Source organism: Schistocerca cancellata, chromosome 3, assembly GCF_023864275.1.
Source record: "Schistocerca cancellata isolate TAMUIC-IGC-003103 chromosome 3, iqSchCanc2.1, whole genome shotgun sequence".
In the NCBI taxonomy this organism is placed as follows: Eukaryota; Metazoa; Arthropoda; class Insecta; order Orthoptera; family Acrididae; genus Schistocerca; species Schistocerca cancellata.
In genome coordinates this window covers 192,992,499-193,010,127 of record NC_064628.1, presented here as the reverse complement: position 1 = coordinate 193,010,127, position 17,629 = coordinate 192,992,499, and the positions used below count along the sequence as shown (strand labels likewise).

The 17,629-nt window shown below is 41.9% G+C and overlaps 1 protein-coding gene across 1 annotated transcript in view; it reads right to left on the bottom strand.

Annotated features, from left to right (window-relative positions):
* Window positions 1–17,629, bottom strand: part of LOC126176203 (beta-alanine transporter-like) — a 503,717-nt gene that overhangs the window by 153,137 nt on the left and 332,951 nt on the right. The window contains exon 7 of the mRNA XM_049923347.1: window positions 11,773–11,899. Within this exon, the coding sequence (XP_049779304.1) occupies window positions 11,773–11,899 (127 nt within the window). The remainder of the gene's footprint in view (window positions 1–11,772; window positions 11,900–17,629) is intronic.

Genomic DNA, 17,629 nt, shown 5'->3' with positions numbered 1-17,629 from the left:
TGTGTCAGGAAGTCGTTTCGGAAAGTATTTGTATGGAGTGTAGCCAGGTATGGAAGTGAAACGTGGACGATAAATAGTTTAGAGAATAGAAGCTTTCCAAATGTGGTGCTACCGAAGAGTGCAGAAGATTAGATGGGTAGATCACATAACTAGTGAGGAGGTATTGAATAGAACTGGGGAGAAGAGAAATTTGTGGCACAACTTGACTTGAAGAAGGGATCGGTTGGTAGGACATGTTCTGAGGCATTAAGTGATCACCAGTTTAGTATTGGAGGGCAGCGTGGAGGGTAAAAATCGTAGAGGGAGACCAAGAGATGAATACACTAATCATATTCAAAAGGATGTAGGTTGAAGTAGGTGCTGGGAGATGAAGAAGCTTGCATGGGATAGAGTAGCATGGAGAGCTGCATCAAACCAGTCTCTGGACTGAAGACCACAACAACTACATCAACATTAATAAATGTATCGGAGTTAAAATAATGTTTTATTTCTTATGAGTATTTTAAAGCTTTTAGAGCATATTAAACAGATCTTCAGTGCATAGTTGCTTGCAGCTATTTGTACTTCATAGTGCATATAAATCAGAGCCATGCTAATAACGATAATGTAAGTTGAAAAATGCTCATTATTAATGTTATAGATTTGTGTTCTTTATGTTACATAAATTTGTTCCGCATGCTGTGAATACTGAAAAACTAAATTATTGAACAAGGAACGTCACTGCGTTGGAAACAATTTCATTGTGACCCATGTTATTATATTATTGTATGTCCGTAGATAAGTTTTCAAATGTTGAAGCGTTTAGCGAAGAACTTAACTCGAGCGAACAGGACCCAGTACTCTAAAGGCTTGCAGTGACTAGAGTTTCGTTGGGTTGTGGTAATGCTACAGGATACAGCTGTTGGTGGAGCTGAGAAATTTCTCTAGCAGACAACTTCCCGCCGTGCAACCGCTGTGCTGCGGTGTGGTAGCAGCAATAATCCGGCGCAACGGCCCGACAGACATTGACCCTAAATGCGGACTTGGGTAGTTATACAGAGCTGGTGTGCTAATACTCAGCTGCAACTTCAGGAATACAAGAAAGAACGGACGGACGTAATTCCGTAGATGGATGTGAGTTACATACACGTGTTCAGACTTTTTTGCTAGCTTTTTCCTTTCTTCAGGCCGCTTCACACTTTTCTACTGCTGCTGCCTTCGAATCCCTCTAAATTTAACACTTTCCTTCTGTATTAATCTCTTTCAGCAGCTTTCCATTCTCTCATTTTGTCTGTTTCTACGTTTTAGCTAACTTCTCGGAAATTATTGTTGATCTATTTTTCTAGAAATACGTGATGGTCCGTTTTGTCATTTGTCCTCTCGAATGTCCAAAACCTATGTTCTTTTGCTAAGTGTTTCTTTTATTTAAACCGTATTATCATAGACTTCATCACTTCTTCTTCGTTTCAAGCCGTTTTTGTTTATTTTTTCCACCTGAGGCTTATGGCATGAGCCACCTCTGTAACATTTGTACGAAATAATTCAGTGCTTGGCATTCACTTCCATAGAGGCATGGTTTAATTACCTTGCCGTAATGCATTATTTTTGCGTTTTTCGTGAGAGAGGACAGGTTACTCTCGCACTATTTTTCATATTCAAGGCTACAGTTTAAAGTTGATTTTATGCCCAAAACACCATTTTTGTGAAACGACAAGAGGCTATCGACATGAGTAGGCACTTACGGGAGCATGTACGTTGTTAATGCCCGCAGTATCTTTACGCTGGCTCTTCTTCGAATACTATTTCCTGGAGTTAAGAGCATGCAGGCAGTTTGGTCATTTAAAATTAAATCTTGCAGTGGATATTTAGGTCTTGGAAGCCACGTGTAGCTGTTGGGGAACAAACATATCGAAGCATATACCGGGGACAAAGCTAGTCCCAAGAATTGCTCGTACTGGCGTGTAGACTATGCCATAGAGATGAAAAAACTTCCTACCTGGATCGAACTGTTTGGTGCCTCTAACAACGGTAGGTACAGGGATGCAAGAGATATTTAGGTCGCCCAGCCAAGGCATTTCGACAGTGTCCTAAACGCCCGTTGTAAACAGGCATGGCAGATATAAAAATTCGTGAGTTTCCATGCTCACCGTGTACCATACGCTATCGAGGGATCTGTTAGGTGGTGTCGTCCCTCTATTTCTTGAGAAGCCTCAGGCCTTCGAAAAAACTTTAGAATGGAACGCAACTTTATGGTGGCTCTTAGTTTAGCCGACTGCATTACGGCTGCTTGACTGTATTGGGATAAGAGGGCCCGTTCTCAACAACCGCATCATAAACCGTATGCAACATGCAACATACATAGTCAGCGCAATTGGAGCTCCTACCCAAGAACTAGCCAGACACCTTGCCTCTTTGTTACAACCTTACATAGGCAAAACTGAGAGTCATATTAAAAACTCTCTACACTTCATTGAGAAATTGAGGGAAATTACTGTCGGTCCTAATGACATACGTGTCAGTTTTGATATAGTGTCTTTGTTCACGATGGTTCCAGTTGATGAAGCTCTCTCCCATATAGCCGATATGTTCCCTACTGATATAATAGCCTTGTTCCAACACTGTCTATCCTCAACCTATTTTCAGTACAATGGTGAATTTTATGAGCAGATCGATGGGGTAGCCATGGGAAGCCCCCTAAGTCCCGCAATTACAAATTTATTCATAGAATATTTTGAACATCAAGCACTGCAGTCGGCCAAAAAAAGCCCCTCGAAGTGGTATCGGTATGTGGATGATACCTTTGTAATATGGAATCATGAGGAAGAAGACTTGAATGATTTTCTGGTACACTTAAATAGCATCAACCCAAAGATTAAATTTACTATGGAGAAGGAGAAGAATGGACAACTTAACTTCTTGGATGTATCAGTTATCTAACGGGCAGATGGGACCTTAGGCCATAAGGTCTACAGGAAAGGTACACATACTGATCGCTACCTACATACGAACTCAAACCACCACCCTAGGCAAAAGAGGGGGGTCATAAAATCACTAGTGGATGGGGCCAATAATATTTGTGAACCATGCTACTTACAAGAAGAACTAAATCATTTACGAATGGCATTAGAGAAAAATGGTTATACGAAAAACGAGATTAACCGAGCACTTCACCCAAATAGAAAAATGCCTAAAACTAGGAGACAGCAACAACCATCAGCTGGAAAACTATTTCTTCCGTTCATCAATAATATCACGGATCGCATTGGAAAAGTACTAGCCAAGTTTCAGGTAGAGACCATTTTTAGACCTACTAAGAAAATTAGTGAATGCCTAAGATCAACAAAAGATGCTCGTCACCCCCTAGCCACCCCAGGGGTATATAAAATTCCGTGTAGTTGTGGCAGGGTTTACATAGGAACTACAAAAAGAAGCATCAATACACGGTTGACGGAGCACAAAGGAAACTGTCGCTTGGGACATATCGACAAATCGGCAGTAGCGGAACATGTTTTTAAGGATGGAGATCACGAAATAAAATTTGGTGAAACAAGCGTGCTAGCGAGGACGTCGCACTATTATACACGTATGTATAGAGAGGCAATTGAAATCCACAAACATCAATACATTTTAATCGTAAAGAAGAAGGATTAAAATTGGATAAGATATGGCGGTCGACGTTGCATCAATCACGTGACAATCGATTGCCTGCAATCGAGAGAACAGACGATAGCCAGAGATAGCTGCACATCGACGCCACGTGACGTGTGGTGGCGCCCCCTACGATCTCTATATAAGCGGCAGCCCCAGCTCCTAGCAGCCAGTCGTCGACTCACCTCGGAAGATGTTCTCCGTAGTTGAGAACGAAACGTCAGGGAGAAGAAGTTCTACAGATCGTCCACGGCAACTTAGCCCGGAAGAGTTTACTGATAAAAACGCCGGCCGTGAAAGCCTACATGGAATGATTTGTATGCAACAGTATTTCGTCGTTTGTTGGCCCGCCAGCACTGGGTAAGCCAGACGACTGTGCGGAACAATCTACACGACAATTACCACTATCTACAACACTTACAACACATGTAGGCTTTATCACCCACAGATTTTCCTACGCGGCGACGGTGTCATCACCATTTCAGTTGTATTATAGCTCTGCACTTCACGATTAAGTGCTTGGCAGAGGGTACATCGAACAACATTCAAGCTATTTCTCTATCATTTCAGTTTCCAACAGCGCGCGGGAAAAACGAGCACGTAAATCTTTTAGTGCGACGTCCGATTTCTCTTGTTTCATTATGATGATCTTGCCTCCCTATGTATGTTGGCTCCAACAATATATTTTCGCCATCGGAGGAGAAAGTTAGTGATATAAATTTCACGAGAAGGCCCTGCCGCAACGAAAAACGACTTGGTTTTAATAATCGGTACTCCAACTAATATATCACGTCCGTGATACACCCTCGCACATTTCGCAATAATACAAAGTAAGCTGCCCTTTTTTGATCTTTTCCGATGTCTTCCGTTAGTCCCATCCGACGCTATTGTATGTTCAAAAAATGTTCAAATGTGTGTTGAATGTTGTGGGACTTAACTGTAAGGTCATTAGTCCCTAAGCTTACACACTACTTCACCTAAATTATCCTACGGACAAACACACACACCCATGCCCGAGGGAGGACTCGAACCTCCGCCGGGACCAGCCGCACAGTCCATAACAGCAGCGCCGTAGACCGCTCAGCTAATCCCGCGCGGCCGCGGCTTGTACACAGCACATCAATATTTCACGAGAGGTCGGACAAGCGTGGTGTAAGCACTCTTTAGCAGGCCTGTTGCACTCTCTAAGTTTTATGCCAATAAATCGTAGTCTTTGCTTTGCTTTCTGCAAACGTTGTGTACGTGATGGTTAAAATTTAAGGTGTTCGTAACTGCAGTCCATAAGTATTTATTTGAATTTACAGCCTTTAGATTCGTCTGATCTATCGTGTAACAGAAATATTTCGGATTCCCGTTAGTACTCTTGTGGATGACATCACACTTTTCACTATTTCAATTACCTCTTTTCCCACCCTACAGATGTCTTACACAAATCATTTTACAATTAACTTTGATCATCTGATGACTTTTCAAGGCAGTTAGTGGCAGCATCATCTGCAAACAGTCTAAGAGAGCGGCTCAGATTGTCTCCTATGCCGTTTATGAAGATCAGATGTAGAGCAGATGGGTTATTACACTTCCTTGGGGAATGCCAGCCAGATATTACTCCTATTTTAGTCGACCAATTTTCGTAACTAGAAACCGTGACCTTTTAGACAGGAAATCACGAATCCAATCGCACAACTGAGGCGATGCCCCATAACCACCCCGTTTGATTAGATTCGCTTGTGAGGAACAGTATCGGAAGCATTCTGAAAATCTAAAAATATAGGATCACTTTTTTATGCCCTGTCGATAGCAGTTATTACCTTGAGTTAATTAAAAGTTAGTTGTATTTCACAAGAACGAAATTTTCTGAATCTGTCTGAGCATTTGTCAATAAATAGCCTTCTTATAGGTAATTCATAATTTTTTTGCTGACAACCCCGTCTTCGTCGTTGTACAGACCACAATGATACACTTATATATCTCGTGGGTCCTATGGCAGCGATATCTTCAGGCTTCACAACACCCATCTGCAGACTACAGAGAACATCGTATGACGGAAAAAGACATCAGCACCGCTTCAGTTTCGTTGTGTGGTCTGATATTATTGTCGACCACCTCGAGGGACCAGTTATCCTTTTACAATGCCTTAGAGGCGAGTCTTATCTGGGCTTCTGACTGTTAAACGTGCCTCCTCTGTTGGAAAATATGCAACTAAACTTCCTCATTTCCAGGTCACTTACGCATTTTCTTGAGAAGGTATCTCGACGTCATCTACCCCAGCCGATAGATGAGATCGTCGGACTTGAACCCTTTGGATACCTGTTGCGGGGGATTCTGAAAGAGGTAGCTACGCTTGCAGTCACTGGAACAACGTTTTCATATTCCCTTTAATGCCAGTGGGCCAGGTGATGGCATATTGCAGCCTGTCCGTCAGTCGCCACTGCGTCGTGTTTAGAAGGGGACAACTTCCAATACCTTTCTGACCGTGGTGTCATTACAGAATATCGTGCAGTGCGTTGTACATCTACATCTACATCTACATCTATACTCCGCGAGCCACCCTACGGTGTGTTGCGGAGGGTACTTATTGTACCACTATCTGATCCCCCCTTCCCTGTTCCATTCACGAATTCTGCGTGGGAAGAACGACTGCTTGTAAGTCTCCGTATTTGCTCTAATTTCTAGGATCTTTTCGTTGTGATCATTACGCGAGATATATGTGGGCGGTAGTAATATGTTGCCCATCTCTTCCCGGAATGTGCTCTCTCGTAATTTCGATAATAAACCTCTCCGTATTGCGTAACGCCTTTCTTGAAGTGTCCGCCACTGGAGCTTGTTCAGCATCTCCGTAACGCTCTCGCGCTGACTAAATGTCCCCATGACGAATCGCGCTGGTTTTCGCTGGATCATGTCTATCTCTTCTATTAATCCAACCTGGTAAGGGTCCCATACTGATGAGCAATACTCAAGAATCGGACGAACAAGCGTTTTGTAAGCTACTTCTTTCGTCGATGAGACACATTTTCTTAGAATTCTTCCTATGAATCTCAACCTGGCGCCTGCTTTTCCCACTATTTGTTTTATGTGATCATTCCACTTCAGATCGCTCCGGATAGTAACTCCTAAGTATTTTACGGTCGTTACCGCTTCCAATGATTTACCACCTATGGCATAATCGTACTGGAATGGATTTCTGCCCCTATGTATGCGCATTATATTACATTTATCTACGTTTAGGGAAAGCTGCCAGCTGTCGCACCATGCATTAATCCTCTGCAGGTCTTCCTGGAGTACGTACGAGTCTTCTGATGTTGCTACTTTCTTGTAGACAACCGTGTCATCTGCAAATAGCCTCACGGAGCTACCGATGTTGTCAACTAAGTCATTTATGTATATTGTAAACAATAAAGGTCCTATCACGCTTCCTTGCGGTACTCCCGAAATTACCTCTACATCTGCAGATTTTGAACCGTTAAGAATGACATGTTGTGTTCTTTCTTCTAGGAAATCCTGAATCCAATCACAAACCTGGTCCGATATTCCGTAAGCTCGTATTTTTTTCACTAAACGTAAGTGCGGAACCGTATCAAATGCCTTCCTGAAGTCCAGGAATACGGCATCAATCTGCTCGCCAGTGTCTACGGCACTGTGAATTTCTTGGGCAAATAGGGCGAGCTGAGTTTCACATGATCTCTGTTTGCGGAATCCATGTTGGTTATGATGAAGGAGATTTGTATTATCTAAGAACGTCATAATACGAGAACACAAAACATGTTCCATTATTCTACAACAGATTGACGTAAGCGAAATAGGCCTATAATTATTCGCATCTGATTTATGACCCTTCTTGAAAATGGAACGACCTGCTCTTTCTTCCAGTCGCTAGGTACTTTACGTTTTTCCAGCGATCTACGATAAATTGCTGATAGAAAGGGGGCAAGTTCTTTAGCATAATCACTGTAGAATCTTAAGGGTATCTCGTCTGGTCCGGATGCTTTTCCGCTACTAAGTGATAGCAGTTGTTTTTCAATTCCGATATCGTTTATTTCAATATTTTCCATTTTGGCGTCCGTGCGACGGCTGAAGTCAGGGACCGTGTTACGATTTTCCGCAGTGAAACAGTTTCGGAACACTGAATTCAGTATTTCTGCCTTTCTTCGGTCGTCCTCTGTTTCGGTGCCATTGTGGTCAACGAGTGACTGAATAGGGGATTTAGATCCGCTTACCGATTTTACATATGACCAAAACTTTTTAGGGTTCTTGTTTAGATTGTTTGCCAATGTTTTATGTTCGAATTCGTTGAATGCTTCTCTCATTGCTCTCTTTACGCTCTTTTTCGCTTCGTTCAGCTTTTCCTTATCAGCTATGATTCGACTACTCTTAAACCTATGATGAAGCTTTCTTTGTTTCCGTAGTACCTTTCGTACATGATTGTTATACCACGGTGGATCTTTCCCCTCGCTTTGGACCTTAGTCGGTACGAACTTATCTAAGGCGTACTGGACGATGTTTCTGAATTTTTTCCATTTTTGTTCCACATCCTCTTCCTCAGAAATGAACGTTTGATGGTGGTCACTCAGATATTCTGCGATTTGTGCTCTATCACTCTTGTTAAGCAAATATATTTTCCTTCCTTTCTTGGCATTTCTTATTACACTTGTAGTCATTGATGCAACCACTGACTTATGATCACTGATACCCTCTTCTACATTCACTGAGTCGAAAAGTTCCGGTCTATTTGTTGCTATGAGGTCTAAAACGTTAGCTTCACGAGTTGGTTCTCTAACTATCTGCTCGAAGTAATTCTCGGACAAGGCAGTCAGGATAATGTCACAAGAGTCTCTGTCCCTGGCTCCAGTCCTGATTGTGTGACTATCCCATTCTATACCTGGTAGATTGAAGTCTCCCCCTATTACAATAGTATGATCACGAAACTTCTTCACGACGTTCTGCAGGTTCTCTCTGAGGCGCTCAACTACTACGGTTGCTGATGCAGGTGGTCTATAGAAGCATCCGACTATCATATCTGACCCACCTTTGATACTTAGCTTAACCCAGATTATTTCACATTCGCATTCGCTAATAACTTCACTGGATATTATTGAATTCTTTACTGCTATAAATACTCCTCCACCATTGGCGTTTATCCTATCCTTGCGGTATATATTCCATTCTGTGTCTAGGATTTCGTTACTGTTCACTTCCGGTTTTAACCAACTTTCCGTTCCTAATACTATATGCGCACTATTTCCTTCAATAAGAGATACTAATTCAGGAACGTTGCCCTGGATACTCCTGCAGTTTACCAATATTACGTTAACTTTTCCTGTTTTTGGTCTCTGAGGACGGACGTTCTTTATCAACGATGATAATGTCCTCTCTGGTAAGCCGTCAGGTATTTTATCGTTTCGCCCAAGGGGGGGGGGGGTCCCTCTAACCTAAAAAACGCCCGTGTGCACGCCACACGTACTCTGCTACCCTAGTAGCTGCTTCCGGTGTGTAGTGCACGCCTGACCTGTCTAGGGGGGCCCTACAGTTCTCCACCCAATAACGGAGGTCGATGAATTTGCAACCATTATAGTCGCAGAGTCGTCTGAGCCTCTGGTTTAGACCCTCCACACGGCTCCAAACCAGAGGACCGCGATCGACTCTGGGCACTATGCTGCAGATATTAAGCTCAGCTTGCACTCCGCGTGCGATGCTGGTTGTCTTCACCAAATCAGCCAGCCGCCGGAAGGAACCAAGGATGGCCTCAGAACCCAAGCGGCAGGCGTCATTCGTTCCGACATGATAGACCAGATAGGTCTGACGGAGTACATCGAAACAGTTCGAAGAACGGCAGAACGTTTTGTATTATCGCGAAATATGAGAGAGAGTGTCACTGAAATGATACAGAATTTGGGCTGAACATTATCAAAAGAATAGAGTTTTTCGCTGCGCCGGATCCTTCTCACGAAATTGCAGTCACTAACTTTCTCCTCTGAATGCAAAAATATTTCGTTGACACCGACCTACATAGGGAGAAACGATCACCACGATAAAATAAGGGAAATCAGAGGGCGTACGGATAGATATTGTTTTTCGTTCTTTCCGTGCATTATACGAGATTGGAATAATAGAGGATTGTGAAGGTGGTTCGATGAACCCTCTGCCAGGCACATAAATGTGATTTGCAGAGTATCCATGTAGATGTATAGGGGCATCATCATTGATGCTGTTACTAAAGATCGATACTAGCAGCTCATTTTCAGTGTCATCGACATTGTGGATGTTCCAGAAGCTCCTGAAAGTTACACAACAACAGCGGGGGAATCCCTGACTAGTGGTCAAGGATGGCGGTCGGGCTATGTCCTGGGATCACGGACAAAAAGATAATTTTGGAAAGTAAAACGTGGTAAGGATTATGATTTAAATGAAGGAAGATTAGTGTTTAACGTCCTCTCGACAGCAAAGTTATTATAGACGGGGCACAAGCTTAGATTAAGAAAGGATGGGGAAGGAAATCGATTGTGGCGTTTCAAAGGAACCATTCGGCATTAACCTTAAGCGATTCTGGGAAATGACGGAAAATCTGAATCAGGACGGCCTGATGTGGATTTGAACCGTCCTCCTCCCAAATGAGAGCCCAATTTGCTGGCCACTACGGCACCTCATTAGGTATTTTCTATAATTTGAGTCATGATAGTCATTGAAGAAATCGTGGCGGCGAGCATCAAAGCAGTCAGAATACTGATGACCCAGAAAAAGATGACTGAATAATCATAATAAATAACTTTGTGAAGAATCGTGAGTTATGAGCTGTTTGAATGTGGTGGAGTGATATGTATTTGATAACCATTAGTAGCTCAAAGCGTATTAATTAGTTTACGCGCGACCACCTATAAAACCTATTTAACGGAGAAAGATCAGAAGAATTTTGGTGAAATAAATAAGTAATTCATGTATTGATAAATTGTACTACATGAAAGAAACTGACTTATTTCGTTAAGTAGGATGAGTGGTGTTGGCATGAGACATGAAAGCTGCTAAACGTGGCACAAGTGAAACAATAAACTGTGTTTAATCTGAATGACATCCTTTAAATGGCTCTGAGCACTATGGGACTCAACATCTTAGGTCATAAGTCCCCTAGAACTTAGAACTACTTAAACCTAACTAACCTAAGGACATCACACACACCCATGCCCGAGGCAGGATTCGAACCTGCGACCGTAGCAGTCCCGCGGTTCCGGACTGCAGCGCCAGAACTACTAGACCACCGCGGCCGGCGAATGACATCCTTTATTGTAGAAGAACCGTTAAATGTAGTTCCCTCTATGGATAGGACGCATTGTGCAGGGTGAATTGGGCACACGGCTCAAAGCAGTAGTCCCCTGCATATTTGGTGAAACAAGCCGGTTTTGCTCGTACGGTTGCCAGAAACTTGAGTAATATTTATTATTAAAAACAAGGGATGTAAGAGTCAGTTTTAATGTGTTGTCACGCAGAAGGACCGTAATTTTGTGCTTTACAGAAGCGTAATATTAATTTACACATTAGGCAGCAACGTTGAGCGACAAACAATATACTCGAACAGAGGCATTGTTCAAGTGCAAAGCATTTCGCCGAGTTTGGACGTTCATAAGAAATAAGAGTGGCAGAATTTTCAGATCGTGCAGCTTCTCACGTTTACTGCTACACAGTTTTAGCCACAACATCGGCACGGGCAGGCACATGCCAGTGCATTGCTATTAGTACACTCAATGAAAATAAGTATGGCGTGCTAGGCACTTGAACTCACGCGTAGCTGAAGAGGGGACAGTACTGTTTTGTATTCGGTAGTAGAAATATGAGACGAACATCAAAACAAAATAAAAAATAATTCACGTGCAAAAAGACTGACAATATTGGTATGAAGAGGCCTAACGCTTATATGTTTTGTATCTTTTGGACAAAAGAAGTAAAACATCCTTTGCAATGAAGGAAATATTTATGTATCATTCATTGGGAGGGATACACAGTAAAATAATTCTTGGTTTCCTTCTAGTTAGAATGTGACTGTAAGATTTTGGCACCTGGCATCATAAGAGCATTTGACCAACATATGAGTGACGATTATCAGTTGTTGGCTGCCATTTCTGTGCTTATTGTTCTGTATGCGTGAGACGAGAGACCCACCTTGAGCTGCACCATGTAGTTGGCCGGCAGCGACTTGCCGTTGACGCGCGCGATCTTCTTTAGGATGGTCTCCGCCTCCTCGAAGCGACCTCTCGCCAGCAGCCAGCGCGGGGACTCGGGAAGCACCCTGCAGGGCTACCAACCATCACACAACACACAACCTCCAACACCGCACTGCGGTTGTAACACATGCACTATCACTTGAGCAAACTATAAAAGTATTTCTAAAATTTATTGCTATTCTAAGGCGTCATAAGAGGAACTTGTTCATCCTGTGAATGTAACATCCATAATACACTGCACAACCAAAACGTTAAGAATACTGCCCACCGCCATGATGGATGCCGCATGATCGCGTTGCGGGCTCATGACGCGTAACTAAACCATGTAAGCGGAGCAGACACGTACGTCCACGACTCTTCAGAGAACGTGGGGTTCGGAGGCTTGTCTGTTCCGCCAAGAAAGATAGACGGTGACCGGTGGCACCTCTGCCGAAAGAGCGCAATACTTGTGCCCTCACAAGTGCTTCGGAGCCTACCGTTCATCGTACATTGTAGAACATGGAGCTCCACAGCAGACTACCCCTACGTGTTCACATCGTCCATTACGATTGCAGTGAGCACGGAACTATCGGTATTCGACTGTCGGTCAAAGCAACATGTCGACACTTCGAGTGAATCATATTTTTGTACACTACTTCGATGGCCGTCTCCACAAGCGTCGTCATCTAGGCGAACGGTGGCTCGAAAGATTCCAGGGACGCAGGCTGGTGGGAACAGAATTATTCTATGGGAGACAGTTTCCTGCCATTGCATGGGACCTGTGGTAGTAGTCGGAGGCACACTGACGCTTGATGTCTTCCCCGACGGCGATATCATTTTTCAGTAGTACAATTGCCCGTGTCTTGGAGACAGAACCGTGCAACACTGGTTTGGGGATCATTACAGTGAACTCACGTTGGTGTTTCAGCGACCAAATTCGAATGATGTAAATCCTACGAAACTTATCTGGGTTGCTATCGGGCGTCGCGAACTACGTACGCATGTCAGCGGCCCGTTATTTAAGCGAATTACATGACCTGTGCGAAGACATGTAATCCATGTACCTCCATAAACCTACCAACAAACTATCGGATCTGTGATACGCAGAATCAGTGATGTATTTCGTTACAAGGACAACAAACAAGCTATTAAGCAGGTGGTCATAAAGTTTCTGATCATCAGTATATTTCCTGTTAGCCCACAAAAATTTATCTTATAAAGCAAACAGTTAACTACCATCAGGCATCAGTCGTTTATATCACACGTCTTCTATGTGAGCCGAACTTCCCATCTTATAGTTAATTTCAATGGGACGATACCCAGACTGCTGTAACGGCCATAATAATAACATTCATTTATTAATATAACAGATGAAGAGTCCAACACGGCATCAAATTATATAGGTGTGACATCAAATCATAAAACTATCAATTAAATCACACTATGTAGGACAATACACAAATGATATGCTGATTATATGTACGCAACTTTCAGGCTCTCTCTGTATGAAACATGAGATATTTCTGTCGTCTCGAATCCAAATGCAGGAAAATTTATGTTCTCTTTACACCGACGGGTACCACTGAACTATGCTCTCCAAAGTTTCCTTAGAAATTCACCTACCTCTAGGTGTGGTATCATTTTGCTAGAGCTCTTAAGGCCATATACGATTATCATTAATTTTTGGTGTTAAATATATATTCACTTTTTGGTTCAAGCTTGGACGCTTTTGTTTTTTAATATGTGGGAAGGATATGTGGTTCTGCAAATACAATTTTTCTTGTTTAATTACTCGTTATATGGCTCGAAAAAGTATCTCGATCATCAGTGGGTTTGTTTATCATTTCTTGAACAATATACAAAGAAAAGAATTGCCATTTACAGAAAGCCATCTTTGAAGGCAAAGCACTATGCAATGGAAAACTGTTGTCAGCTTTAAAGGAATTATCAGAAAACGTAGACACACACAAACAAACAAATTAACATACAGTGATACCCCTACAGTAAAAGTCCCGCCTAGAACAAGATGGTGGAACAAGCGAACACCTTATAAGCAGTGGAACAGTGTATATGAGGAAGCTCCACTCATACACCCTGTAGTAGCATGAAAATGCGAGATCCGCAAAAAGCGAGTAAAAATACTTAGTCTGCTCTACTCCCCACCCACCATTTCATAAAGCCTTTTCACAGTCAGTATAGACTTCAACACATTTAGCGAAAAATGGAGTTGTAAACTAAAAGATACTAGTGAAAGAATGAAATAGGGAATCTTTGCCTACAAAGCAGCTTAATATAACGACAGTAGTATTATAGGAAGGAAACAAAACGAGAATATTATGTTACGTCAAATAATTAAAAATCAAAAATTTATTTGTGAGAAATTATGCAACAATACAATGATAAAGGCTTATTAGTGGCAGATGATGTATTGAAAGGCAAAAATTGTAGCTCTGCTGCAAATACCAGATAGAACTGTCAATCACAGTACGTAGTAATCCGATATTATTCTTCATCTTAATATGTCTGTCAATACATAAAGTAATGTAAATACTATACTCTCAAGAAGCTGCTAAATATCTTATTGCGTAAATTTTTCATGTATTTTTCAACAGATAGTAAATAAAACTCACTGAAGATGGAGAAACTTCTCCGAAACATTTGTGGGTAGTAAAACAAGGAAATTACAATTAAACATGTACAGTATCAAAATAATATTTTGTAATTGTGCCAGAAGATAGAAATTGTTGTAAAAATACAATGAGGGTTGTCTCCACCCTACAATATACTTACTTTAATAAGAAAATATAACTTCATAAGACATAATACCGACAGCTCAAGTAATTCGCAACCTTGTAAGTGAGAAAGATTTCTATGATAATGTAGTCAAAAGGAAAATTACTTCTACGACAAAAAAGCAGTTGATTGTAAGGGGTTCTCTGACATAGAGGGCAACACTACACGGAATCATAAGATGGATCTAGAGTCGTGTGATCATTAAAGATTGTGTGGGTTTATTCAGTCCTGTACGCAGATTCCTCCGGCCAAAACGGCATTTGTTTCAGTTGGTGGCAGTGTACTTAACTCATACACAACGACATTGCTCTTACGGACAAAGACATGAAGCCCAAAGAATGTGACTTGTTTTTTGAAATCTTCTTCTACTGCAAGTATGAAGAGCCAAAGTATCGCTCAAATAAGGAGCAAGTTTCAGGTTGCTCCTGAAAAACTGCTTCGTACTGGCTACCATGGAGTATCATGAGAAACATCTCTAGGAAAGGAGTGAAATTTTTTGAGAAAATAGTTAAAACAAATTGATATTCTTTTCCTCGTCACAAGAGAAACATAGCTTCAAGTTATTACTCCATTAAACACGACATAAATATACCGTTATTTGCTGTAAATGGTTTGTGTTAACGAATTTATCACTGTTAAGCTACCTGAGAACTGTTTAATGAAATAGTGAACCAGTAATGACAGGTCAACACTTATATATACAAAACCAGTAAATATAGGGTTATTCAAAGTCATCTACAAACTTTCAGCTAATTGCAAAAAAATGTTTCCACCGAGGTATATGGTGATACAATGTGGTTTGAAATAGTCTGAAGAGTTTGTGACGGCGTTGAAGGGTAGGTGGTGATGAGAAATAACTGATAGGAAAAAATTTCGATATGTTGCACCATTTCCGAGTTAATTAGCATTGAAATTAGCCAATCAGGCATTTGCGCGCGTAAATGCAAGCGGCCCCACAAAGACAGTTAGTGTCAGTTGTTCTCATACGGTCGTGAGTGCTCAGTTTCTGGCTCGGGTTTGAGAATTACTACCGTCGGATGGCTAATTTTTATATCGCTCTCTTGTTCAGTTTTAGGAAAACGAACTTTTGCCGCATATAGTATATACGAGGTGAGGTTTCATACGGGACTGTTAGCAACTCATCGCACATATCATACACTTTCAGCGAAGTCGCTCTGTTTTATTGATTCTATAGCAACGCACTACCGTCCGTTTCTTATTTGACGTAGGCTTACCAATGACTTGCGCCAGCTTCACTTCTCAAGATGACAGTTTAAACTGTCGAAACCGGTAAAGTGAACCAGACAAAGGTATTGTTGTACAGCTGAAGGCTGCCTTTTCATCATTGTTGAAACGAAAAACACAGTCGGTGAGACTGTCCATGGAGGGCCGCTTGGATTAAGGGCACACAACGATCTGATTGGCTAACATCAATGCTAATTATCAAGGAGAGGGTACAATGTATCCAATATTTTCTTTAACAATTATTTCACAACACAGCATTCTCTGTGAACTATAGGACTCTAAAGAGCGACATGTTGCACCAATATACGTTGCCCATTCCACAAAGATAACTACAGGCCGTGTGCCGTGGCAAGTCAAATCGAAAGACATTGTACAGTAATGTGTGATCGGTATCGCTTTACAGCATGTTTCAAAGCTAAGAGAGAACTTTTGAGCACTGGATAAGGTAGCCACAATAATAAATTCACGAACCGTACATGAGTAACAATTCTGCTTACATTTGGTACAGAAGGTCAGGTGTTTGTAGTGGTGACCTTCAAACTATAATTGCACAAACTGAAAGTACAGTAACTTCCTAGTTACCGAACATAATTGTTGATTATGTTCATTTCAAGAGCCGGCCCCTGTGGCCGAGCGGTTCTAGGAGCTTTAATCCGGAACCGCGCTGCTGCTACAGTTGCAGGTTCGAATCCTGACTCGGGCATGGATGTGTGTGATGACATTAGGTTAGTTAGATTTAAGCTATTCTAAGTATAGGGGACTAATGACCTCAGATGTTAAGTCTCATAGTGCTTAGAGCTATTTGAACAATTTTTTTACATTTCCAGTTTTATCGGCCACAAAATTAAAACACTGTTAAAATCCGGTGGAGCTTTGTGCAGAGGTGTTGTACAATATCTCTAGTACGCTCATAGATTGCATCACAGTGCATATTTCAGTTCCGAGAGCTCAGTGAGCAAACAAAGATACTGTCTCCTGCCAAGAGTGAGTTGCGTGCTGTCATTTTCTGAGGGTTTGTGCCTGATTTCATGCAGCCCACATAACGTAAGTGTCATGCATCACAGGAAAGTATGGCAATGTTACAGGAACTTACTGCAGCAACAACAAAAAACTCTCCTGCACCGTTTTCAATGGGAATGGTTTCATTACCCATCTTATAGACCAGACATGGCTCCTGTTAACTTACATCAATTTGTTCCAATGAACTGCTGGTTGTGAAGACACAACTTTAGCACTGACGGTGAGATGCTGGATACTGAAGAGCATTAGCGGGAAGCACGGGCGGCTATCTTCTGTGGTGAGGGTAATAGATAGTTGCTACAGCAGTACAACAAAAGTCGAAGTCGAAACACCGACTATGGAGAGAAGTGGCGGAAAGTTTAGTTTAATGCCAGAAAGAAAACATCCTTGATTTTCACTGTGGATTCCATTTTTTTTCGCCTACCGGAGCTTGCAACAAAAATAGCCCTGGTTTCGTAATTGGTTAACAGAAACATACACTACATCTGTGAGATCCTAGTAAAAATACCTATCTAAAACAGATAGCCAGAGAAGTACTATTATTTGTAATCGCGGACAACTGTTAAACGTGACTAGCTGAGATGAACACTGTATACACTGCAGTCCTCTTCGTACTTCGGAGAAGCATGTGGTATGTACATCTGTAATGAATGGAATGCTCCGATTATCCAAAAAACTTCGCTCACTGGTCTGCGAATGATGTCGCAGCCACCACTAACCAAATCTGTGATTTATGATTCTGCTTGAAGCTCTTCTGC